Genomic DNA, 27,159 nt, shown 5'->3' on the forward strand with positions numbered 1-27,159 from the left:
CTCAGTGCTGTGGGCTGTGCTAAACTCCTCCCTCATCTGAACCCTTGGCAACAACCCCAAGAGGCGGGCGTCACCAGTGCCGTGTTGTAAAGCAGAGCACTGAGGTCGAGAGGGGACAGAACTTTCGAGGGAACTGGCGGAGATTTCAGGCAGGCGTGCCTGGCAGGAAGGCCCGTGGTCGGGCCCCAGATTATCCGGCCTCACGTCTCCTGTGCTCGCCCAGATCCCCAACTCGTGCACCTGTCCAGCCTGACCCCCCCAGCCACACAGAGGGACACTGTCTGCGAACACACATGACCTCATCCGTCTCCACTTGGACCCCAGAGACCCGGAGGGTGGGGCTCATTCCACCCATTTTGCAGACGAAAAACTGACAACCCTGAGGTCACTCAGCAGGTTGGTGATTCCAAACTGGCTGGGTATCCCTGGGGAGCATGTAAACGGCCCAGCAGCACAGGGCCCAAGGGCCGGGGTGCAGGGGAGCCACCCCAGGACAGCGAAGGTGAAAAGCAGAGAAAGGAGGAACACCCCAGCCCTGCCCCTCCCCAGACCAGGCCCACAGGGCAGGAAGGCAATTACGTGGGAACCGTTGGAGGTGCTGGCTGTGCTGGTGGGAACTTCGGGCCCCACTCCGTGGTCAGGGAGCTGGTCGGGGTTCTCGTCGGGGTTCTCATCGGGGTTGTCGATGCCCTCGCCGTAGTTGAGGTCCTCGTAAGGCGGGGGCGTGTAGTAGTCCTCGCTGGGCACGTAGTCGTAGTCCTCTATGCCGACATCCTCCTCCTTCCCAGGCCCCTGGCTGGTGTCGGTCACTGGAGCGGCTTCCGTGGGGGGCAGCGTCAGCTCCTGGGAGCCCCGGGCAGAGAGAGGCGGTTAGGGATCGGGGACCAGGTCTTGGGTTTCCTCTGCGGCTTGAGAGGGAGCTGCCAAGCACCAGCCTGGGGGCCCGCAGGGAGCCCTGCGGACTGCGGCCCAGGAGAGTCCTGTGCGTGGACTAAACCCCAGAATTACACACTTGGAAAGAGTGAATTGTGTCTCAAAATAAAAAAAAGTAAGAGAACATTCCAGACTCTTACAGCAATATGGGCCGGTGTCCCGGCCACCTGTGGGGAGGGGACTGCTCTCCTTCACATCTCTGTGTCCTGACGTCACGTGTCACCATGAAAAGCCCTCTGCCCAACACTCCCCAGGGGCACGAAGCACAAACGGTCACTCGGTCACTGGGTCACTCGTTCCCCCGCTGAGCTTCCACTCACCACCTCCCAGTCTCCACGCATCACCAAACGGCCCCGCACAACCTCGCCACCGCTCCTTCCCGCCCTCCCCCACCACACCACGGCCTCCAGGGACCAGCAGCCCGCCTGGCCCAGACCTCGGCAATCTCCGTAGTCTCTTTGGCAGCTTCCACAGGCGTCTTGGTGGGGGTGGGCTCCTTGCCCGTGTCATCTGTGTCCTCATAGTAGGGATATTCGTAGTAATAGGTCTCGCCTTCGCCCTCCCCATCTGGGTACTGAAAGTAAACGGGGACCACGTGAGGAAGGAGGAGGCCCATCGACAGACAGGCTGCTTTCTTCTCCATCCCCCGGGTTCAGCCGGGAACAGTGGACACCAGAAAGTCGTGCCCAGCTCCAGGCACGAGACGCTGGGGGCCCTGAATGGGGTTCTTCCCCTCCAGCTCCTTGGGGAGGAGAGCCAGCCCCATGAGAAGCCCAAGGGAGGAAACGGGGGACCCCAGGTCCCCTTCAAGGAGAGTGGGGTCCTAAAAGCTCCAGACATTCTGACCCTTTAGAAGCCAAGGGCCAGACAACCAGCCAAACTGTGGGCTGGGCTGGCAATGCCACTGTCACTCAGGATGCCCCCTGACCTTCACTGAAGCCCCACACCACAACGGGGCGGACTTCACGGTGAGAGGAGAAGGTCTCGCCCTCAGAACCATTTCCACGTGAGGAACTAGGAGGGGGACGGCCAGGAGGCCTCGGCCGCGGGAACTCAGCTAGGAGCACCGTCCAGCCCCGTCCTCAGGGTTGATAAGATGTGCCTGTGCCACGGACCTGCAGCTTCAGGACTGGTGATGACGGGAGGGAGACCCGGAGGAGAAACAAACAGCAGGACTGAAGACTGCTTTAAAGAAATGGGAGTCACATCCGAGCAGGGGGTGGGAGAGGATTTTCACTGGGAAGTGGCAGAAAGAACTGCAAATAACAAGCCAGGGTCTGCTGGAGTGTGGGGGCAGGTGGACGAGAAAGGCCGACCCACAGGCCACAGGAGGTCATGGGGAGAGGACGAAGACATCGGACACACCCCTGAAACACTGGGGACCAGGCTGTTCTGCAGAGTCGCTGCCGCTCTGGGGCTCAGAGGACCCATCATTCTGCAACAACGGCCCTAAGCTCCCACCACTGGGCAAGCCCCAGAGCACCCAGCAGATTTAGCCCACGCGGGCACCACGGCTCGTGGTGGGGAGCCTGTAAGCCAGAGGTAAGAGAGACCTCGCCCTTTTCATCTAGAAACTTCTGTGAAAGCTTCTTTACAAACACCCGTTGTGACTCCGTCGCTCTGGGAGCACGGACAGTTTCCTCAAGTGAGTCAGGCATCCCACGACTGTCTCCTGGATCAACTCACATGCTCGCCCAGCGGTTCATTTAAGACAGGGGTCCCTGGCTCCTGTGTCCGCCCCCACCCTGCCTGCCTGACCCCCACCGGCGGGTCTGCCCATGGTCCCCAGAGGAACCCAGCGGATTAACTCACGTATTCGTCAGGGTTGGGGTCCTGAGACTGGGGGGTGTCAGGGACTGCGGTGTCACAGTCAGGGCTGTAGTGCTCACAGTAATCGTAAGCTGCCCGGTGGTCCGAGACGAAGAGTAGCTGCTGGATGTCACCCTGGGAAAAGAACAAAAGTCTGTGAACGAGCAGCACACGGCAGACTCACATGGAGACCCAGGAGACCAGCGTCATGCCTATGAGGAGGAGCTTGTCCTCAGGGCTGGCCTTCCTCTTGGGGAGCTGCTGCCGCCAAGAGCCACTCAAGCCAGGTTGGCCTGCTCACCCATCCACCATCTGTCCATATACCCACTCACGCAACCACCCACCCACCTACCCATCTGTCCACCCATCTATCCACCATCCACCCAGCCAACCACCCATCCATCCATTCATCAGACACCTGTTAGGCACCTGCCAGCTTTTGTCTACCATGGGTGATACACGCCACCTGTAAACTCCTCCACCCTAAACTGTGAGGGCTTGGAGGTACCCTGCCTCTTTCCCCATCACCCCCAACCATGGGGGAGCAGGGTTTATTTTTAAAGAGGCAAAACACCACATGACCCAGCAATTCTAATCCTAAGAACTAAGACAGGTACAGAAACAATTCACCCAAATCAGTTCACCCAAGAAAGAATGACAAACAGGGCCTCCAACAAGTCCATGCATACCTATGTCCACAGCAGCTCTCATTACAACAGCCAAGAGCGGGGAACAGCCCAAGTGTCCATCCATGTGTGAATGGATAAACAAGTGTGGTCCGTCCATAAAACAGAATAATATTCAGCCATAAAAGGGAATGAAGTACTGATACATGCCACAACATGGATGAACCCACACCACCGACCACTGAACTTTCTGATTCTTTTTGAGGCATGCTCCTGGCAGCGAAGAGTCCCACCGTGTCAGCTAGGAAGGGCATGCAACCATTTTATTCCATTTGCTTTCATCAAGATGTACAGACAATGGAGAAACGAAAGGGCTTCTACCAGCACTAAGAAGCACAGGTCTCACAAACGTCATCAAAGGTTCGAGGTCCCCCAGGCAGAGGGTCTTTTGGCCCCAATCAGACGGATATAAACCGACTGATAGAGTAAAGATTTTATGCATGACTGATGTTTAGATAGTGTTGAGCGTACATCAGGCACGGGGCAAGGAGGCTGCACGCCACCATCCCGTTTTGCCACAAGAACCCTACGAATTACGTCCTATTAATTCATTCTGCAGCAGAGAACACTGAGTCCCAGAGAGACCACCTGCCCGGCATCACAGTCACACAGCAGCAGGGCGGGGCCCGCTCAACACAGCCTGCGCGGCTCCCATCACTACAGACCTGCAGAGCTCACAGGCGGGAAAGGATGTGGACGAGCACGCCGAATGTTGGCACTCAGTCTTTGGAGAGGGTGCCCCAGGCGGGGGTAATTAGGGGCTGTGCCAGGACTGCACGCCTTGGTCCCAGAGCCCGTCCCACCACGTGCCCACTGCAATGCTGCCGCTCACCATGCACGCACTTTTTCCGGAATATGTTATGTGTGACAGTAAAGGACAGGCCCTGAGGCCACCGTGAAACCCTCACCCAGTGGGTCACAGTGTCCAGGTGCCACAGGCTGCACCCGGAGGGCGGCACCTTCTCACGGTGTATCCTTCACTTTCACTCCATCAGGCACAAGCCCCTGCCTCTTCCAAGAAGACCCTTCCGCTCTGGCTTGCAGCCCCAGAGACTCTGAGGTGCTTCCTGCTGTGTGCTGTGACCCCGGCGAGTCACCCTGCATACCTCGGGCCCTGGGTGCTGGGGTGCTGGGAGAGGCAGGGGGACCTTCACTACTGCGAGCTCTGTCTGCAGACCCCGGTCATCGTGTGGTGGGCAGCTCTCCTCCAGGGAGACACTTGATTTGGGTCTGGCACTGCACCTGGGATGGAGGGGGAGCCCCGCACACTGGACACACCGGGGAAGGTAAGCCACATGAACTGGCTGCTGAGGGCAGAGGGAATACCAACCCACAGGGGCACACGGGGCAAGGGCATGCTCCGTACAGCCACTTCTAGCTGCGTGGCCCAGAGTAAGTCTGCTCACCTCTCTGAGCTTTGCTTTTTTTCTCCATGAAAAACGAGCACAAAAGTTGTAATATCCACCTCACCAAGTTGTGGAGGCTACAAGTCCTCCAGGCAAAACTCCTGTATACAGAAGGCACTCAGTAAGGAGTATTAAAGATCTGAGATCAAGGCGGGGTGCGGTGTTCAGGTACAGTCTCAAAGGGAGGGCAGGTTGTAGGAGTCAAGAGGCTGCAAAGGTCCCAGGTGGATGAGGAGTGGGAACCTGGCAGCACACATGTGGGGAGGGAAGGGAAGAGAACACTGTGTTCAGGACAACACTTCTGAAAGAGGGGCAAGCACGCACACATGGAGGGGCCAGTGGATGTGGACACTCAGAGGGGACTCAACAAGCAACGGCTCTCAGCACTCAAGGAGGGGAGAAAAGGTGGGCACGTTTACTGCAGCAAAGAGCCCAGCTCTTTCTTACCCACCCACCAACCCGTCCATGCATCCATCCACCATCCATCTATTATCCACACATCCATCCACCCATCTATGCATCCATCCACCATCCACCGTCCATGCATCCATCCACCATCCACCATCCACGCATCCATCCACCATCCATCCATCCATCCTTGCATCCATCCACCATCCATCATCCATGCATCCATCCACCCATGTATAATTCTATCCACCATCCATCATCCATGCATCCATCCACCATCCACCATCCATCCATCCACCATCCATCCACCCATCCATGCATCCATCTACCATCCATCATCCAAGCATCCATCCACCCATGTATGCATCTATCCACCATCCATCATCCATGCATCCATCCACCATCCACCGTCCATGCATCCATCCGCCCACCCACCCATCCATCCATGTATGCATCCATCCACCATCCACTTATCATCCATGCACCTATCCATCCATTCACCCACGCATCCATCCATCCTTCCATTCATCCATCCACTCACCATCCATCCACTCATTCAGTAGCAATTCTCAAGCACCTACTAAGTGTGCTAGCCACTGCATCACACACAGCAGATGCAGCCACAGCCCAGAACACGGCCTGGCAGTGCCCACACTCTCCCTAACACCTTGTGCTTGCCTTGTACTCCACGGATAAGATCACATGCATATCCAGACCATGTATTCACCTGGCTTTCCTTGATGCCCCCACACATCCACCATCCCTTTCTGGCCCTGCTGTGCCATGGTCCAGCAAAAGGCATGGACTGCTCTTGAAAGGCAGAGCCACAAGTGGAGCAAAAGAACACAGTGCCCGTGAGCTTGACCCAAAGGAGGCGGTGCCCACCCTGCACATATTGGAACCACAGGCCCAAGCAAGGAAGCCACGTGCAACCTGCCGTTCACTTGGTGAAAGTGTGTGAGCCCCTTCTCTGTGCCAGACCCCAGGCTGTGCCAGGAAGGCAGAGAGAGGCACAGGAATAGGCCAGATATGGACTCTCATCACTGGACCACAGCAGGGCTGGGGAGATGTGTCACCCGAAGTCACTAAGCATGGGTCCCCAGATGGCCTCCCGGGGTCTGTGAAGCAAGGTGCTGGTGGTGTGCACGGCCCTGGGGACAGGATCCACCACCCTCCTTAGCATCCCAAAGGCTCTGTGGGAAAACTGGCCCAGAGATGGGGCAAAGTAGGGGTGACGCAGTGGCAGGGTGACAACCCTAGAGTCCAGAAAAGGCCCATCCCTACCTGATCTCTGAGGCATGGTTCCAACTACGTGCCCCACAACTCGGGTTTGAAAACCTCAAATGATGAGCAAGGAGCTCAGAACGCCCCAGGCAGACTTGACTCCGTGCAGACGGCTCTAAGGAGTAGAGAGTTCCTCTTTCTGAGGTCAGCCCCCATGTCTGGCTCTGCCTGTGGCCGCACATGCAGATGGACCTTCCGCCTATCAGTGTCACTGGACCACAGCCCGGCCACAGCCCCCGTGGGGCACGGTTTGCAGCCCCTTTGCCATCCTGCCACTAGTCTCGTCCCTCTCGGGAAGAGTGGGGATGCTGGGTGAGCTGTCTGCTGCTGCCCCAGCCCCAGGGCCACCACAACAAACTGGGGGCATCGCGAGGGGACAGAGCAGGAGAGGGGCCCCACTTGCCCACTTCTCAGCATTTTACATGTTCTCCCCATGCCAGCACCCAAACCAGAAGCTTCACTCTCCAAGTTCACGATGCTCTCCATCTCCCTTGACTGACAGAGCCGCCCACCTGCTCGTGCTCTCTCTCTGTCCCTCTGCCCCTCTCCCCCTCTCCCTCTTTCCTCCTTTGGACGTCAGAGGCTCCTGGCCCACGTTTTAAACTCTCCAGCAGATGAGAACCATATGACAGGACAGTGAATCAAAACCACACATTTTTATTAAACAACATGACTTCTAGTTCAGATTTCATCCAATTCAAATAAAATATTTTCTCCTTTCAATTGGCAGCTTGACATTTGAATATATGTTCTCCAAATATAGTTCCTGGCAGGAAGAGGAGGCTGGGGGGCCTTTGGGGAGCAGCTGTGACTGCTGGCACTGGATGCGCCCCTTGATCGAGCAGCCAGCACGCTGCAGCACAGTTGTCTGGTAAACAGCCTGCCTCCCCGGAAAGCCCAAGGCCTCAGGCCGTGCCCGGCACATCTCTATGTCCCTGTATCCCAGGGCACCCGGCCCCGCACAGGTGGCACACACCGCCCACACATCAGGCAGTGAGCACGGCTGAAGGCTGGGTGTAAACGCTATGAAGAGGCAGGGAGCGGGCTGTTTCTCGCAGACTCACCCCAGGCCCTGGAATCCAAGCACAGGTCCGTGCTGACCCGGCTCTCAGCCAGCCCCGGTGCCCCGCCTGTCCCACCCGCTCCCCCAAACTGCAGCAGAGTGAACCCGTGCTCAGTCGAGACCCGGGCACAGTGGCCCCTGCAAGCATGAAGCCCCCTTCATTTCCAGCGCGCACCCTCCTCTGCAAACGCCCAGACTTGTTTAAAATCATTTTTCCCACCAAATCCTCCAGTGGGTTTTCAAAAAACGTGCCCATTTGTTCTCTAGGTGTGTCATTCAGAACACCCCTTCCCCACTGTGGAGAAGGGGAAATTGAGGCACAGGTGTTAAGGCTCGTGCTCAGAGCATAGAGGAAGCCAGGTCAGCTCTGGACCCAGATCCTCATCCAGGGCTCCTTCCAGCCTACCCACCAGCTCTTCCCTGCACACGGGGGCCTTACACCCCTGGATGCTCCACGAGGACCACAAAGCCAGAGAGCCAGGTACAACCCCTGCCCTGTCCCGGGGGGCTGTGGGGCCTGGTCAAGGCTCCTACCTCTCTCTTCCCAATTGTGGGTGAAAACTGTTCTGAGCAGAGACGAGACGGTTGCTGGACCCAAAAGCACTAATGGGGTGGGGGGGCACAGGCAGCCCCTGGGTGGGGTATCATGAGGGGCATCGGGTGGCCCCGGATGAGGGGTCATGGGGTACCCATGACCTTCACTGACCCCGTAAATACCATGAGGGGTCCAAGGCAAAGAGAAGTCCTGTGTCCTCCTGCCCCACGCCCAGCAGGGGACCCCGCGGAACCCAGGCCCCCCTCAGAGACTCTGACATAACGGGCTCTGGGGTGGGGCGTGGGGTCCGGGATCCACGAAGCCCTGGCCGTTCTAAGGTGCAGCAGGACTGAGAAGGGCCCCTTCGTCTTCAGACAACGTCCGACCTTACGTTTCGAGCCAAAGGCAGCCCCGCAGGAAAGCGCCCCTGCTTTCGTCCCCAGTGAGGCCTCAGGAATTCCTGGGCACGCACTGTTCCTTCTGGAATGTCAACTTAGAGCCAGCCAATTTCTCTCTGAAGCAAGGGGGCACGTGCGACAATGTCCCAGCCTAGCTGTCCACCAGCTGGGCGACCCCAGACAGGACGAAGCCTCTGGGAGCCTCGGTCTTCCCATTCAGCCAAAGAAAACTCCAGCCTCCCCCAACTCTCCTCCACCCCAGGCAGAGGGACAGACCCTGCCGCCGAGATGCTGCACAGCCAGAACGCAACCTCCGCTTATTCATTTCAGGTTCCCCTGGACTTCGAGTTTGTTCTGTAGGTTGGGGACACCAGATACCTTGTGCGCACTCTGCAGAGAGCTCGTCTCCCACTGTACTTTTTCTTGTTGAGCCCAGATACAACCTCAGAAACCTTCTGAACCCAGGCCCCTGCCCAGAGCTGACCTGCGGAGGGCACTGGGGTGACACCCAGGGGCCTGCGACTCGGTCCCCTCCCTCAGCAGCAGCCCACAGGGTCCTAGAGCTGCTTGTACAGACCCTGACCCCTTTCTTAGCCTGTGCTGCCTGCTGCGTGCCTTGGTGTTTCACGCTCCCAGCCCACATCGTGTCTCGGGGAGAGAGACTCCTCGACTCCTTTGTGCTCACAGGGGTGAGCCCCGACCCGTCCTCACAGCCTCTCCAGGAGTGAGCAGGACCTCGTTTCCCGCTCTTGTCTCCATTTCACAGACGCACAAACTGAGGCCCAGAGAGGAGCACCATTCTCACAAGGGCACAGAGTGGGGGCTCTCGAGTCACCGCCCCATGGTTCCCACGCCAGAGCTGCCTGGTCTCCTTGCTGTCCAAGTGCTATGTCCTGCGCATACGGCAACCTCGGGCTTCCAGCTCCCATAAATAACGCTGTCAGTTCACCCAGGCAGGTACCAGCCCCCTGGCCTGGTGAACAGGGTGATCTTGAGTCCACATCTTTGATCCCCAGCCAGGCCTTTTGGTCACTCAGGTTAGCTCTAAATGCCAAGCCCCAAACCCAGTGGCCCCACGCAGCTTCCCCCGCAAGGCCCAAATCACCCGCCCAGAGGAGGAGGTGCCTGCTGTTTTAACTCCGTCCCTCACTCTGATGAGGACCGCTTTCTCCCTTTACACGCCCGATTTTTGCCCCCGACAGGTCAACAAAGCTCTGCTGGGGCCCTAGAAGCTTCCGCCACCGTGCCCGGCAGTCATCACGGCCAGCCTGCTCTGCTGCACAGCCCCGAGGCCTTAGGCGGCCGTCAGCGCCCCCTCTTCCTGCTCAGGATGGGCAGTGCGGCCCGCGAGCCCTCGGCCACTTGGACACAGCGGGGCGCGTGTCGTCCTTGGCCCTGGCTGAGCCAGGAGCATTGTGCTGAGGGAATCAGTCCTGCCTTTTCCAATAACGAGACTTTACCCAGGCTGCGTTTCTGTGCCGAGCTGAGGAAATTGCAGAGTTTTCTTTGGAGAGCTTTGCAACCTCAGGGGCTGCGGAGTCGGAAAACGTGGAGTTTGCCCAGACGAGGGGGGCTCTCGCTGTGGCGCTTCCCAGCCTGCGTGTCCATGTGGCCGCCCCTCTCATCACCAACCGGCTCTTCACTTCCTCTCCCTGCCGTTTGATTCTGCGTCCCTTCTTTCAATAAGAATCCCGCGGGTCCCTGGGGAAGCCCGCCCGCCACCACTGCCCGGCCCCACGACCCTCCGCGTCCAACCCAAACAGGCCCCGGGGATCCCGCCGCGCCCTCGGCTTTTCCTGTGGATTCTCTAGTCTAATTTTAGCCAGAGCACTTCACGCCCCTAAACAGAGACCCAGATAATTTGAGAAGACAAACACTTCTTGTTCAAGAATGCGGGAGGCGTGGTGGGTGAGCACGCTGTCTGTTGTCCAGGGAGCAAAACAAGAGGGCAGCATTGACCTTCCCGCTGCCAGCGGGCTCTGGCCACAAATCTGCACCACCCGTGCAAAGGGCAGCCGGTCCGAGTCAGTGTGCCCACCGGCCGGCTCAGAGAGGGTGCCGGGCTCCCCGCTGGGCTCTCTCCAGATGGGCAGAGGAAGGAGGTGGGAGCACCGGGCTCTGGGGGCGGCACACCTGGGTTTCCATCCCAACCAGTGGAACGGAGGTGCCTTCTCCAAAGGTGTGGATCCATGGCTTCCTCGTCTGTACAACGAGGGGGAAGCAACGCCGGCCTGGGGGCTGCGGGGAGGGTGGAGCCACCACGGCCCCTGTGAACAGGAGCTGGGGCAGGGCTGCATTTCTCAACAAGTACCGGGAACCAACTCACGGGTCCACAGAGCAGCAGGGATGCGCGCAGGCACAGACCCTCACTGTCCACCAGGCAAAGCTGTCCTCCCCGGGGAGCCTGGTGGGTTCTGACGGACGTGACCAGCCTGCAGTGGCCGGGGGGACCCTCCTGGGGGGCCCTTCTACGAGCAACATCCTTGATGTCCTGGGAGACTTTGCACAGAAAGGGCCACCTGATTCCGCTGTTCAAGCTCTTGAGGCCCAAACAAACCACATTTAAAATCCTGCTGTGACATTTTCATCCAGGAGTCACACCTGGAAGAGGACGGGCCCGAGCCAGGGGAGGTCTAAATCACATTTTCCATGATTTTCAGAGTACCCATGGAGTCTGCGAGCCAGTCTGACACTATTTAGGTGAGTGTTAAAGAAAGATTTCCATGTGGTCAGAAACCACTTCCTGCTGCCCTCCCAGGCCCTGCCTCGCTGGTCGACATCTGTGACCTTCCCTCCGCCATGTGGCTGCCTCCGGTCCCAGCCCAATTCTCGCCTGCACCACCGGCCAGGTGCTGCTCCAGGGTGTCCAGGGTCGAGTCTACTCACACCTGCACTGGTGCAGGCTGTGCAATGCCATACCTGAGGCTCCAGGGTGGGGCCAGGGGCACAGGGGACACCTCGTCCACAGACCGAGGGACAGGGCAGCAGAGGCAGTGGTAGGGGCCAGGCTGACAGGCCCCCCTCCTCAAAAACCCACAAGACTCTATAAAGAGCATGGGTCTCACATCCTTTCCCTGTTGGCTGTGCAGCCCTAGATATTTCACTCTGGACATTCAGATGACCAGCCCAGCCCCAGTTCCAAAGGTCCACACTTGTCACCTGGGCAACACATCAGTCACATTGTTCCATCCTTCTCCTCTCCAGACTTTCAGAGCAGCAAGCCTGGGGACACTGCGCACGGGGAGATCGCTGAGCATGGGACACACGCTTTGTGACAAGCTCCTCAGAGGAGGGAGCATGGATGCTGGTCACCACCGCACAGAGGGGTGAGGCGTTGACCACAAGCGGCCTAGGCACTGGATCCCTCCCTCGCCAGCTGTGGGGCCTTAAGTGCATCACTTAATCTATCCAGGCCTCCATTTGTTCATCTGTAAAGAGAATAATAAGATCTGCCTCACAGAAGTATCCTGAGGACTAAGTGTGATGGTATGTGCAGCAGGCTTAGTGGACCTGGTACTCAGTGAGGCCTGGATAAATCAGCAACAGCTGCCATCACTGCCACCATTACTACCACCATCACCACCGTTACTACCATTGTCACCATTACTACCATCACCACCATTACTACCATCATCACCACCACCACTACTACCATCATCACCATTACTACCATCACCACCACCACCATTACTATCATCATCACCATTACCACCATCACCACTGTTACTACCATCATCACCATTACTACCATCACCACCATTACTACCATCATCACCACCACCATTACTACCATCATTACCACCACCACTACTATCATCATCACCACCACCATTACTATCATCCACCATTACTATCATCCACCATTACTACCACCACCACCATTACTACCATCATCACCACCACCATTACTATCATCATCACCATTACTAGGCTACTAGGTAGCAAACACCACCATTACTACCATCATCCCCACCACCATTACTACCATCATCACCACCACCATTACTATCATCCACTATTACTACCATCACCACCATTACTACCACCACCACCATTACTACCATCACCACCATTACTACTATCATCACCACCACCATAACTACCATCGCCACCATTACTATCATCGCCACCATTACTATCACTTCCACTATTATTACCATCACCATCATGACTTCCATCACCACCATGACCACCATTACCATCAGCAATATCACCACGACCATCACCATCACCACCACCGTTACCACCACACCACCACCACTATTACCATCATCACTTCCATTCCCATCATTAACACCACACTATCACCATCATTAGTGTCATCATCATCACACCTCCACCATGACCCCCATGGCCACCATCATCACCATCACCATCAGCCCTCACTCCCTGACAAAGGGTGACAGCTTCTCCTGCACGAAGACAGTCAGCTCTGATTGTTCATTCTTTCTCCCACTCAATCAGCATTTTTAGCCCCTCTATGACAAGACTTATGGGCACAAAGATGAAAAATCACCATGCCTAACCTGAAGTCACAAGCTCTTAGTGCTTCCTCAGGAGGCAGCCCAAGTGACGGAGTGACTAACTCAGGCTGGGGAGGTCAAGGAAGGCATCCTGGAGGGGGTGGCCTCAGAGCTGGGCCCTGGTGGAGGAGGTGGATGCTGAAGACTCACATCTGTGAATGTCCCATGCACGGTCCTTGCTCTGCCACCGCCTCACCCCCGTCCCCCTGGACGAGGATCTCCACCCTCGGGCACCAACTCCCTCTCCTTCCCGCCTTCCCCGTCCTAGGCTCAGACCTCAGGTCTGTGACGCAGCCTCCACTGGGTAAGGTCCAGACCCTCGATCATCCTGCCCTCTGTTGTGAATGTATTACTGTGACATCACATCACACCCACGGTCAATAGCGGGCTGGACGTTCACAGACCCCCACATCTTCTCCAGAGGCAGTGCCTCACCACCACATTCCCCATCCTGCACTTGCACAATTGAGCGCTTGAACCCAAGCACAGAAATTCACGTCTCCTTACTGAATGTCATTTCCTTGGCTCCAGAACATGGTCCCAGCCTGAAAGGCCTTTCTGAGTCTTATTCTGTCAACCAAGAGAGTAACTTGGCATCATCTGTGACAGTCAGACCTGACTCAGTCTCTCTGCAAATCCACGCCCATCGGAAGGATTTTCACCTGCATGCAGGACACGCACATACCCGCTGTGGGTGATTTTAGAGGCAGGGCTACCCCACATGCTCTCTGCCATCACAGAGCAGACTCTGAGCCGTGACCCTTTCTCCCCTCAAGCATTGAGCCAAACAGTGAGGGGCCGAGTTATCATGAGCAAGGCCCCACGGCAGGACTCTGGCCAAGGTGCCCAGCCCTGGGCCACCTCGACTGCAAACACTCCCCCTGGACATGAGAGGGCCAGTGTGAGACTCATGTGTGGCTAAACTCATGGGGACCGTCTACACTTCCCAATTCCTGAGAAGTGGCTTTAAACACACAGCCTCTCAGAAGCATTAACTGTAAGCAGACCAGGCTCGGCGCTGGAGAGGTAGTGTGCACTCTCCGGGCCTCCATGAGGGTCAAGAGTCTTCTCGGGGCCCTCGAGTCCCGGCTGCCAGCCAGTCGCCCCCTAGACCTGTCTGAAGGACTGCCTTATGGACAAAGACTGAATGGACTGGCCACAGCTGAACAGACACCACCCGGAGAGGCCTAGGAAATCCAGCGGAGACGAGAGAGAGCAGTGATTCCGGGCTGAGGTGAGAGGTGCCAGGGCCTGGGGTGGGAGGGGCAGGAAGGAGGAGGGCTCACTTTGAGTGGAGACACCCAGGGGCCTTGGAGCCCTGGAGGGACTGAGAACCAGGAGCCGGCTGGAGGGTCACCCTCGAGAGGGGAGTGAGCAGGCAGCAGCTCTGTTGGGCTGGAGGGCGAGACACCTAAAGAGACAGGGACAGAAGTCTGACATCAGAGACGCAACGCCCCTCACCCCTTCAGCTGAGAACCAAGATGTCCTCCTGATCCAGGGAGGGGTCCAGACCTGGGCCCAAAGTCCAGCCCTGCACTTCCCTGCTGTGTGACCTTAGGCAGGTGGCTTTACCTCTCTGGGCTCCAGGTTCTCCCGTGTGTATTGTGGAGCTCACAATGCACTTCTCCTAGGCTGCTGTTAAGAGTCGTCTGGACGACCATCAGGACAAGACTATGGGGCTGTTAGGGCAGAACACACCACCTTCAACGCTGGGAGGGAGGGTGACTATTATTCAATTTTTCCAAACAGAACGGAGGAATTACCTATGGAGGCAACTCCACCCCGTCTCGGGGCCTGGGGTTTTCTGAACAGCCTCCCTGGCCGGCCCAGTGCCTGGGCTCCTCAGGGTGCAGAGGCTGCACGGTGCCGCCCCCACAAACCCTGTCCTTCCCAGTGCTGAGAGAGCTTCCGAACACACCCAGGACAGCACAGACTGGAAAACGAGTCCGAGATGGACTTTCCACATCCTCAGAAATTGAGGCTCAGAGCAAAAGCATCAGAGACCTCCAGCGAACGCTCTGCACAATGGTGAGCAAGCCCCCGGGCTCTCCACCCGGACAAGCACTCAACAGGGGGGCGCCCAGCAACCGCGAGCTGACCCTCCAGTCTCAGGGGCTCTTTCTCCCAAGGCTACAAAAGGGCTTGGGGGCGGTTCCCACCCTGGAGGCACGGGTGCGCTGAGGCCGACGGCCCTCTCCTGCCTCCCTGTGCGTCTGCCCCTTGGAGGGGGCTCCTCGCACCCCACGCCCTCACGACTGCGGCTGTGAACAAGGCACTGTGCAGGTGAGCACTGGACTCCGGCTCCTCCTCCCAGCAGCTGAGCGTGCAGACCTTGCACGCCCCTCCCCGCATCTCCCCTCTACAAGACAAGGATGACAATGACAGTGACAATAATCATCACTGTCACTACAACTATAAAAAGCACCTACCCTTCCTGAAGCGGGCAGGAGAGCCTGAGAATTCACGGTGACAAGTGCGCCCACACCCAGGGCCCTCAGACAGTATCACTGAATGCACAGGGACGCCCGGGGCTGGCTCTCCAGCCGTGGACCCCGTGCTAAGGGCTTTGTCAGGCATTATCTCCTTTCACCCTCACCACAAGCCTCGCAGCCCCATCTTCTGATGAGGAAACTGAGTCCCAGGCTTGCCCAAGGCTGTACGGATGGTAAGTGGGGGCCAGGGCTTGGCTGCAGTCCCCCCAGCTCCTGGACGGCTGCCCGTGGTAAAGAAGAAGCCCCGCGAACAGGACAGGATCCCCTCGCCCTCCAGCGCCCACATGGGCAGCCCAAGGCTCGGGCAGGTGGGCTCCCCTCGGCCACTGCCCCCACCACTGCAGGCAAGACCATAGGACTCAGCGTCCAGAAGCTTCCGCTGCAACGCCCTGCCCCTTCTGGAAAGCCGCTGACCCTCCTCCCCTCCTCTGACGTGACCCAGCCCGTCCCCGGGGCCCTCCCTCCAGAACCCCTGCAGCATGGTGGGCCAGGGTGCGGTGACATTCCCTTCAGAGCCGCGGACGCCAGTCCTCCCAGGAGACCCACAGATCAGAAAGGCCACTGTAAGCGGCATGTCACTCCACTGGCCAGGCTTCCAGCATTGCATCAGCCCGCCTGGGCCAGGACACAGGTCCTGACACTCACAGTTTCCATGGAACAAACCTGAAGCCCTCTCAGGCCAGGCAAGAGGAGGTGCGAGGTCCCACAGCCCGAGGGCAAAACAGGGCCTGCCTGATCTCTGGGGTCTCTCTGGACCCCTCCTTGCCGGGCACCCCAGGTGGAGACTGCCCGCCCCGGGCTGCTTGCTCAACACAGATCACGAGCACCTGGCACGACCCAGGCCAGCACCAGGGGCACGTCCCCAGAGGTTGACCCCTACCCCTGAAAACCCCTGACCACCCAAGATTCCAGACGAAAGCCCCTTGGTGTGGACATCAACGGGAGACCATGCTCCTTCCCCACTGTCACCTGCTCCTGCCTGCCTCTGCCATGCAGCCACGCCCTCCCCAATGCCCAGCTGGTCCCCGCAGGCTGCCGGCCCCCTGTACCAGGGAGGAGTCCAGGCCCATGTTTGCCCACTGCCCAGCCCTCCCTGGACCTGAACCAGAGACGAAAATGCACTTCAGACTCCCTGCACAGCGTCCTCATGGCCAGTCAGCCGCCCATCCAAGCTGGGAGCCAAGCACGGGGCCGCCCCCGACCACCCTCCAGCCGGGAGGAGCTGACCCTGCTCCCTCCCCGGCCAGGCACAGCTCAGCAGCCCAAGAAAGCCCTGACTGAAACCAACCAACTATTCACGCCCAGACACTCGCTTTTAACTAACCACACGTGCCCAGCAGGAATTAACGAGAGAAAAACCTCTCTCCATGCTGGTCTGGGTCTCGAGTTGGTGGTCCTAACGTCCAGAACCTGGGAATGTGACCTTATTTGAAAACGGGGTCTTTGCAGATGTAATTAAGTTAAGGGTCTCGAGATGAGATCATCCTGGATTAGGGTGGGCCCTACATCCAACGACAAGTGTCCTTACAAGAGACACACAGAGGAGAGACATAGGAAGAAGAGGAGAGGCCACATGGAAAGAGACAGAGATTGGAGGGATGTGGCCACAAGCCAAGTGACACCTGGGGCCACCAGGAGCTGGGAGAGGCAGGAGGACCCTCCCCTAGAGCCTCCGGAGGGAGCTCAGCCCTGCTGACACCTCAACTTCAGACTTCTGGCCTCCAAACTGGGAAAGAGTAAATTTCTGTCTTTTTAAGCCACCAAATCGTGGACATTTGTTACAGCAGCCGCAGGGAACTCATGGAGACTCCAACATCCCTGCCCTTCCCAGGAATTAGGGACGGTCCCTGCGAAGTGGGCAGAGCTGAAGGCCCGGCCGAGAGGCCTCTGACCTTGACTGGCTCATGTCCCTCTGCGCCCCCAGGGGTCTGCCTGGTGGGCGCTGGGCTGCTGCCCCACACGGCCTGACACAGCAGGGAGGCATTCCCAGGGAAAGCACAAATGGACACCAAGGAGAGAGCAGGGTCTGGGGTGGACGTGGGTCTTGGAACAGAGCCCGAAGGACCAGGTCCTTCCAGGTGCATTCCGCCCGCCGCTGTAGCAGCGGAATCGAACGTGCAGGCTGGTACTCCAGGCAGAGCTGCAGTTCCCGCCCGTCTGGCTCCAGAGCCCGGCTCCTCCTGTTCCCAGATGGGTCTAACCAGCACCACCAGCTGGAACAACAGCCATGGACCCAGGAGGGACACCAGGCTGTGGACGCTGTCAATGGGTGGGGACGGAGGGCACAGAGACACCACAAGCAGAGCCTACAGAGCCGCTCACCCCTGGCAGTCTCCTCCCACTGGAGTATCCACCTCGTGTCTGAACTTGATGCCAAAGGTGAACTCAGAATCGGCACCGCCAGCCCCTCACCACCAGCCCCGCCAATGTGCCCCTCTCGGCGCCTTTCAAGGAAAGGAAAAGCACATTCTAGAAGGCACCTGCTGTTCCTCTCGACAGAGAAGTCTGGGTCAAGGTGACAAAACCCGGGAGGCTGACAGAGACGGAGTAACAGCAGTGCCAATGAGGTGCATGCTCCAGATGCAGCAGAGCACGCCCCTCCCCACTGCAGAGAACATCTCCAGCCAAGAGTCCCCGGATGTCGGGCACCCTGGGCGCATGCACTGTGCCCAGTTCTGCAGCTCACCAACCACGTCTGACACGCTTCGCACTTTGCTTTGCAGTATCTGTGGCATTTCTTCACACTCCGACACCCCTTGTTGCCCGATCACACGTCTGTCCACTCTGGAGCCCATTAGACTGGTTTCCTGAGCCCCGTGTTCTCCGACACTATGTCCCTCGTGCGTCCCCAGCACAGGCTGCTCTGAGGGGGCCCTTGGCAAGTAGCAGGTGACGGGATGGTTCCTGGAGGGGTCCGGGGGCTCAGAGGTCACAGCCTGGGGCAGTGAGAGCGAGGAGGACGTGGACCTGGGCCTCTGGCGCCAAGCTCACGGCTCTCTGGCCTCAGAGACCCTGACACCACCCTTCTCTGTCCCCGTCTCGCCCCCGTCTCAGGAGGGCGGCTCTGTGCGCCCAAGAGGAGCCCCAGGCCACCTTATCGGATCGCTAAGAAAGCACCCCCTCTGCAGCGGCCCCATTCCTGCCCCGGGAAAGCTGAATCCCAGGAAGAACGTGTCCGTGGAAAAGCCAGGCCCCTGCAAAAAGGGAATCAGCGATTAGGTAAAGGGCTGGGTCTTTCCAAACGGCTGACAGGAGAGCAGACGGACCAGAGGACCGCCACTTGGATGCGACACATCATTGTCCCCTGGGCACCCGGGATTTTGCAGAAAAAGCTCCAGTTTGTAGTCTGTTTGGTCTTGTCGCCCCTTGAAACATTCAATGACTTAAAAGCAGATTTGGCTCCTGACCCAGAACTCACTGGCTCCCCTGGGGGGGTCTCCTCATCCACAGCCCCCCTCCTGCTCACGGCTACCCCCAAGAAGAGGGTCCTTCCACCGCAGAGCCCAAAACAGAGGCCCACCCTGGGCCGAGCACCCAGTCCCACCCTCCTGGCCCCTCCAGGGCGGCCCCATCAGAACCAGGCTCACCCCAGGGCAGGTCGCTGAGCAGGACCTGGGCCCAGCGTCTGCACCCAGGGAGGCCCCAGGCACCATGCTGTCCGGGTAAAACTGTGCACCACGCGAGAAGCATTTATCACAGCCCTGACAGTCTCCATCCCCAGCTCACTCCCTATATGGCACCTCACTTTGAACAAACGAGGCCACGCACACCCCAGGAAAAGCCCCCAACAGACTCTCTAGAGTTCGGTAAATCACTGTTTGGAAGCAGCGCTAAGCACAAAACTCAGCGTGTGTGTGCCAGTGGGGATTTGGCCATCCACCAGAAGTACCCAGAATCCTTCCGGCTCACCCAGTGCCTCACAGAGCTGTGGGACAAATTGGCTTTTAATGAGGGGAAGTCCTCCTTCCAGAGGAAGAATGTGGCTGCAGGAGAAATACTTTTCAATGGTGCTGGCCCCTCCTTTTAAAGAGACTTCTCTTAAAGAGACTTCTCTAGCAGCCAAGTGGTTAAAACGGTAAGTGTTATTACTTGGAATCTGCTAGAAAGTAAAGAGTGAAATCACTTTATTTCAAAAGAAATCAAAATTCTGTCTCACTCCCCACGAGACAAAGGGTGGCTGGGAACAGGTGGCCAACACACCCAACTTTGTCTCTGCACTGTGAAGGAAAAAAGTAAAAAACGATGCTCGGGGGCCACGGAAGGCATCACCGCATTCCGCTGGTCTCCATTACGAAAGACGGCTTGCATTTTCCAACGTGAACACGTCCAGCGGCCAGGCACGTCTGGGGCCAGGGAAACACCTCCTTCAGAACGTGAGGAACTTGTGATCAACAAAAATTGCTTATTTCTGGAAGCCTCTCTTGCTGAAATCGAATGCCACGACCGGAAAGAAGGGCTTCCCAGAATTCTAACATACTCCTGAGCTGCTGTTCCCACCCAAAGCCTGCTGGCCCTCAGCTGCCCCGTGAGAACTGCCTTGCTTGCTGGAGGGAGAGCGGAGAAGGAAAACGGGGGCTGTTCCCTCGAGATCCGTTTCTTTTTTTAAATAAGTTTCATCCTTTAATAATGAAAGTAGGTAACCGGTGTGGAACGCCGGCTGGGGGCCACGCCTATGCATGAAGCCTCACCTCTGCCTCACATGCACAAATCCGGGGTGGGCACGATGACTGGCCCCACTTTACAGAGGGGAAAACTGAGTCCCCCATAGGCTAGGCAACTCGCCTGAGATCTCACGGCTAGTAACTGGTGAGCTGGGATTCAAACCAGCCTGATCCTCCTGGTGCTGCCCGATGGCAATGCATTCCTCATACATTTGTGCTCATGGGGAAACAGCTTTTCTGGCTCAATCAGAAAATCAGGGAAGCAGTATTTGTTTTAGGATCCCGATTTTTTTGAAGACAGATAAAACTTTTTCCTGGATCTTTACAATAAAAGGCACACTGTGAGCACATAAAAGGCACCAGAAATTACAAAGATTTGGCACAGCGCAGAAAAGCTACCGCGCAATAAACGAATTCCGACCCCCAATGCCGCTGCCCAGCCTCAGCACACACACCCTCCCACCTCTCGATCAGAACTTCAACCAACAGAAACACGGGCGGCAGCAGCAGCGCCCCTGGCTATGGGTTGATGAGCAGGAACCAAGCCGAGTGCTTCAGAGGTGGGCCCAGCTCAGCCCCCAACAGCTCTCGAGGCGCCATTACTGGAACCCACATTTTACAAATGAGAATCCTAGAACTCACCAATGTCGCCTGCTTTACCTAGATCCTCCCACCAGCCAGGGGTCTACACCAGCAAAAACTCAGTCCCAGTCTGCGCAACCCCCAAGCCAGCCTTTGACACCAGCTCCCCAGGAGAGCCTCCTCCCCGCTGCCTCCTGCCTGGCAGAGGGCAGCCCGGCGGTCCCGCAGTTCATCCGAGGCCTCTGGGCAAGTCTGATCAGAGGGTGTGTCCCCATAAGTTGCAAATGTGTCAGCAGGATCCAGGCACCCAGCCCTCCCCGGTGTCCTGCAGGCCACAGCCGTCCTGGAAACCTGCTCCGCACAGGGGCCGCCCCGTTTCACAGGACCCACAGACCCACCTTCATGCGCTGGCTCCCCAGCCTCCTCCTAATGGGCCCTGCCCGCTCCCCTGTTCCGATCTTTCCTTGGTCAGCCACATCGGACCAACCGGGCTCTGCCCTATGTGTCCCCCTGGGGCGACACTGGACTGACATCCAGGAGAAGCCGAGCTCATTTGTCCAGCGTCACTGTGAGAGAGGCCGCGTGTGGGTGCTTGTGCACTCAACCTCGGGTAATTTCCCCACAGCTCTGTGCAGTAGCTGTGTTTATGAGCCAATTTCACAGACAGAGAAGCTGAGGCTTAGGAACGTCAGAGCAACTTGCCCAAGGCCCCAAATCCAGCCCTTCACGGAGCGGGGAGTCCGCCCCCCGCCCTCCTGAACTGCTATTCCATAGTCAGGCCACACGACCCCATTCATACTTTACAGAAAGAAGAGACTTCCGGAATTTCACTCTTCTCACAGCTCAAAGTCAAGGGCCGTTCGACCGCCCTCCCTCGACGGGCAGAATCACTACCATCATGAAAACAGAACGGAGTGACGGGCACACATTCTCTCTCCCTCCCATGTGCTCGGCCGACCGCCGGGATCCAGTTCACACCGCGTCCAGCTGGGCGGGCCCCAAGTCACCGAGGAGACACAAGGCCCCGGGGACCCCACCTCAGGCGTGAGCACTGGCGAAACGGGCCCCGTGCGAACGCAGCCGAGAATGTGGGCCCCGGGGAGCTCACGCTGGCTCTCGGGAATTCTGGGAGGAAATGCTGCCTCGTCCTGTCCTCCATCACTGGGGACCCTGAGGTGAAATCCGAGCGCCAGGACGGCCCTCAAGACCACCCAGCCCCGGGGTTTCCAAACATGCTTTAGCCATGGAGCCCTTGTGGGCCCAAATCTTCCTCCACAAAGCCTGAGTATGTAAAAGAAAAGGAAGACCCCGGAGGGGTCCTGGCTGTCACCTAGCCCAAGCCAGAGGGAGCATCCATCACCTGAAGTGCCTTCTAGAATGCAGATTCCAGGGCCCTGCCGCAGCCCTGCTGCCCCAGCACCTCAGGACGCGAGGCCTCGGAATCTGAACTTTCAAAGGTTCCCAGGTGACTCCAGTGCTCCCCGGGGGGCCTCTGGGAATCCCCGGTCACCTGCAGAGGAGCCCTGCTTCTGCAACGCCAGCTTATGCTGAACCCCAGTCTATGAAGGAGAGAAATGCAGGACCTTGCAGGTTGAAGTGGGGGTTCCCGGTGCCCAATCTGCTCATCTCCCCCCGTCTCAGGCATTCCCAGGAAAGCAGGGCTCCAGGCTGGACACAGCTGGGCATTACTGAGCAAGAACACCTCTGAATTGTGGCGGCACATGCCTTCCTGCAGCTTCCACTCCCCGGCCGAGCTCTGCCTCCAAGTCCACCCAGAAGGCAGCTGTCCCCTCTTCCCAGGACAGCCCTCAGATATCAGACAGCAGGAGCCTGCATGTTTCCACAAGCACCGGGTCACAGCTCGCCAAAACCCCAAGTCCTTCCCAAGCTGCTCCCCGGGTGACACATACACCAAGCCCCGTGGAAGAGGGTAACCACTGCTGTTCTCACGTGGCCTCTCCATTCCCACGGGCCACAAACACCCCTTGGGACAGCAGCAGAGGCTTCAGACCAACGGACACCATCGCCACGTCAGAATGCCAGCCCGTCCCTGACAGAGGAGACAGGCCTGCCGACGGCAGCCGCAGTGGCTCTATCCGAGGAGTGGCCGCTCACCGGCGGCTGTCCCAGGTGACGTGTGGCCGGCATGGCCCTCCCGCTTACCTCAAATACTTCCTCATCCAGGATCCGGGTGCCGAACACGATGATGCCATTGACGTCTATCATGGGGTGGTCACTGCGGGCGAGGAACTTGGTGGTCTTCTTTTTACAGTCCAGGATCAAGGTGACATTTTTCTTGTGGACACTGAGAGCAATTCTGTGCCACCTGCAGAGAAACAAACAGCCCGGGCGGGTGAAGAGGGACTCGTATTGTGGGACACCAATACAGGTCACCCTGCTGCAGGTTACGGGGACAGGGAAGACGTCCTGTTTCCCGCACTGCCACGGAGGGGTTGAGCACTCCCCAGCCGAGCCTCTGCGATCAGATGAGATTGGGTGCAGAGTCCAGCCACTGTGAGATCCGCTGCGCCTCTGCGAGCCTCAGATTTCTCACGTCTCAGACGAGGTCAGCTGTCCGAACCCGGAAACCATCAGGAAGCCCTGAGTGCAGGCTCGGAACCCTGGAGTGGGCTCGTCAGTGGGTCAAGTGAGGGAGGTACGGCAGCACCGCCTGGTGTACCATCTGAACCCCCAGCGGCAAGCCGCAGGTTGCCGGAGGAGGCGGATTTTGATGGGAAATGGTGGAACCGATGGGTCTACATGCAACTCTGAATGAGAAATACAGGAATCACGTCCCAAAGGTCTTCAAAGACCACTGCACATGGCCGCAGACCTGTGAGCCACGACAGAGGCCACGTTCAAACTACCAAGGTTTAGATATGCACCCAACAGAGAATTCTGGAGAGACGTGCCTTTGTTTTGTTTTGATCATTCACTCCCACATCTAATTGTCTGTATCCTTAAGAATCCTTAAATCTTTTCTGGAACAAGTTGGGTGCAACCACACAATCTCCTGTGTCCCTTCTGCCACCAAGAGGCTACCACTTCATGTGCTTTAGCGCACCTTACAAACAGGAACTGGAGGCCCAGGGAGAAGAAAGGGCTCCCCAAAGCCACACAGGATGACCCGAGGCAGGGACCCAGCTCTCAGGACTCCAAGGCCTGTATTCTCTCCGCCTGGTGCCCACCCTCCTGCTATAAAGCACATCCTGCTAACGTCCCCCATCCAGCCAGCGGGGGTCAGGCGGCCTGCCCCACCCCTCCAGCAGAAGGACTGGGTTGCTGAGTGGTGTTCACTTACTTGCCATCTGACAGGTTGATGCCCCGGAAGAGAGGATAGTCCTCCGGCCCCGGTTTCCCTGTATGGTCTTCGTAGAGGAAGACGGGAGAGCGGCCCATCTCCAGGCCGATCTGCTGGATGCCCTGCTCGTTGTAAATGGAGACCAGGAAGGCCTGGCTGCCTTTCTTGGCTTTCACAGTGGTTAGAATGGAGAAGTCCTCAGGAAATGCAGATACTGGAACAGAGGACAGAGGTCAGAAAGCAATCGGGAAGCCTCCAACTGTGTCCAGCTGCAGCTCTCTGCAGCCAAACCAGCTCAAAGATCTGGTAACCTTTGCTGCATATGGTGGTGCAGAGCCATCTGCTGCACATCTGCCACTTGATCAAATGGTTCCTGCAGCCCTTTCCTGTCATCACATGGCCAAGTCTATCTCTTGGAGGCTCAAGTTCAAATGCGAAGCTGATTAGTCCTTCTAGCTGTGTGCCTTCAATGCCATCTTCTCAGTTCCCACACCTCAATACATTTGTGTGTAAATCCTAGCTAGAAGCTCCTAGATTGCAAACTTCCTCTGGGCAGGGGCTGTTTCAGAGGCATCTTTATACCCTCCGTAGTGCCTAAAACTGTGCCTAGCAGCGTGTGTCTCATTCAGCGCCCTTTGGAGGGAGGGAGGAGAGAGAAGGGGGAAGCAGGCAGCAGGCAGGGGTCACGGCTAGAACTGCACTTTCTGCCATTTCTTGGTTGATACACAAAACAGAGAAAAAGTAGATAGAAATCAAGACTTCAATCCAAATTTAAAAAGAAAAACAAAACCCTGGGATGGTGACAGGAGGGAATGTTCGTTACACCACAGCCCGGAAACAATTGGAGGTCATTAAAAACCAGACCCGAGCTGGCCCTGCCGAGGGCACCCAAGTCTGCTCTACACACTCCAGACTTCTCCGCGTGCGCGCCCTTCCTCCGCGGGCGTGACAGGGAATCCCAGCCCCCTCCTCCCCATCGATCCTGGTGAAGTCAGCGATTTTCTCTCACCGCGTGCAATCTGCAATTCTGCAGAGAGCCTGGGGGCTAATCAACTGATGCACACTGAGCCAGCCAGAAATGCTCAGCCCAAGTCAACGCGGTTCTCAGAACCAGCCAGAAGGAGCTGCACCCAGAGAGGGGTCAACACAGAACCCCAGCTTGAAGGAAGGGGCTGGGACCTGAGGCTGAAGCTGCCTCATACTCGGTAGTGCTACAGAGGCTGTGCATCTGGCTCACCGGCCTGGGTAAGAAAAGAACCCATCACCAGACCCATCCCTTCCTCAGAATTGCAACAAGGTCAGCCAGATGGCCCAGAAGGCCACTAGCCCCCTGCTGGGTGACAGAATAGGGATCCAGCAACTTCCAGCAAGGATGCTATCCGTGGGCGCCCTCTGCTGAGGGAATGGCCATGCGGCCAGGCAGCCAGCCTCTGCTTCTGGTCATTGGAGCAGAACGCTGCAGGGGCCACCTCGGGGAGAGGGGGCCTCGGCGGCACCAGGACAACAGTGTCCTAAGACTTGTGAGGGCATGGAGGAGAATACTGCGCTCTGTAGGACCCGGAGTGGAGGGATCTCACTGGAGCGAGGGCAGGAGAGGCCATTGCTGCTTCAGACAGTGAAACTGACACTGGCCTCCAAGGGCCAACGGAGAGATCTGCTGTGACAGAGGCAGGTGGAAAAGTCTGGCTAAGGTGCCCATAGGGAAAGGCCCAGGGCTCCCAGCCAGGGGTCAGGCGCCCCGCGTTAAGAAGCTGGGTGTCACAGTCTGTTTCTGTGCTCAGCGCCATGGCCCAGCCCACCCCCCAGGGGGACCAGCTCAACGCCCCCAGTCCCCAGTGCAGGGGGACAGCTCGAGGTGGTGGGTGACGGTGGTCAGTGTGGCCACCTGTCTGAGCCTGAACCGATTCAGGCTGCCCTTCTATGGACAGGAAGCCATTGGGGAAGAGGTTTGTTGAGGCCACTATTGCCACACAGCATTGGCTTTGCACTGTCCCTCCAAATGCGGGATGTGAAGGGGGAGTCCGAGACCATGGCCTTAGCTGTACCAGCCACGGAGGGGGAGCCCCAGGAGGGCCCCCAGCCGCCAGGCCAGTGGCAGGACCTTGGTGGCCCCACATGGTCCCCGAACAAATGAACGGGCATGGGGGGCCCAGGGTGGCGTTGGACCTGAAGCATCTCAGAGGTCACCGTCCACGTCCAGGGCGGACTGTACCATTCTCATGAGTCAGTGACCCCCTCGCTCTCATGTCAAAGGGTACCCTGCCTCCCATCCCCTCCCCACAAGGACTCCCTGCCCCTGACAGTCCTCGTCCTGCTTTTAGAATGAAGAGAACGGGAAGTGAGGGGGCCCACTCTCTCCAGCATGACACACGGCCGGGGACCACGAACCGTCTCTCCCGGCCCATTAAGATGCTGTTTCCCAATTTTTAAATCTCTATGGTAACAAATTTTCTCTGTTCAGATAACCTGAAAGAATAAATTATGTTTAACATTAATCTCTCTGCTGGCAAAATAACAAAGGATTTATTGTCACTTTAGAGATGGCCCATTCTAGCCGTGACACGAGCCAGGACGCTGACACACTTTATAACCCACACCGTCTGGGCAGTCTGCGAGCAAAGAGTCTGCTGTCCCACACTTCATATTTTATCTCTCAGAGAAAAGTCCCAGTGGATGGGGTGGGCTCAGCAAGAGGCCCAATTATTTCCTTAGATCATCTCCTTTTCGCTAGGCTGAGGCCCAGAGGCACTAGAGCAGTTAGGTATACAGTAGGAGTTTAATAAATGCATTTGCTATTAAATTGAATCCGACCGAGCCAACAGTTATGAGACAGGATGTTCTGCTGCACGGAGGCTGATTCTGCAGCCCCCACCCCGCCGTGGAAGGAAGGACTGGGGCGAAGGTGACAGGGGGCAGGGGGACGTCATCATGTTCAACCTGTGCCTCAGACCCTGAGCAGGAAGGGTGCCTCAGTGGCCCCAAGATTCCCAGGGGAGGACGAAACGGAGAGAGGACTCCCATCCTCAGCATGAGAACAGAGGAGGGGGCTGGGAGATCACTGGGGAAGCCGGCCTTGTG

General features: G+C 57.7%; 1 protein-coding gene across 3 annotated transcripts in view; it reads right to left on the bottom strand.

Annotated features, from left to right (window-relative positions):
- The window catches only part of COL5A1 (collagen type V alpha 1 chain), a 172,514-nt gene that overhangs the window by 100,641 nt on the left and 44,714 nt on the right, over positions 1-27,159 (bottom strand). For all 3 annotated transcript variants that reach the window (XM_087418824.1, XM_087418823.1, XM_087418822.1), the window contains exons 3-7: positions 24,082-24,295; positions 22,944-23,106; positions 2,746-2,877; positions 1,370-1,507; positions 580-843 (exon numbers count right to left, since the gene is read on the bottom strand). In XM_087418824.1, coding sequence (XP_087274950.1) covers positions 580-843; positions 1,370-1,507; positions 2,746-2,877; positions 22,944-23,106; positions 24,082-24,295 — 911 coding nt within the window. The remainder of the gene's footprint in view (positions 1-579; positions 844-1,369; positions 1,508-2,745; positions 2,878-22,943; positions 23,107-24,081; positions 24,296-27,159) is intronic.

The sequence above is a fragment of the Ceratotherium simum genome, chromosome 29 (assembly GCF_057802395.1).
Source record: "Ceratotherium simum simum isolate JZ-2026a chromosome 29, ASM5780239v1, whole genome shotgun sequence".
Taxonomy (NCBI): domain Eukaryota; kingdom Metazoa; phylum Chordata; class Mammalia; order Perissodactyla; family Rhinocerotidae; genus Ceratotherium; species Ceratotherium simum.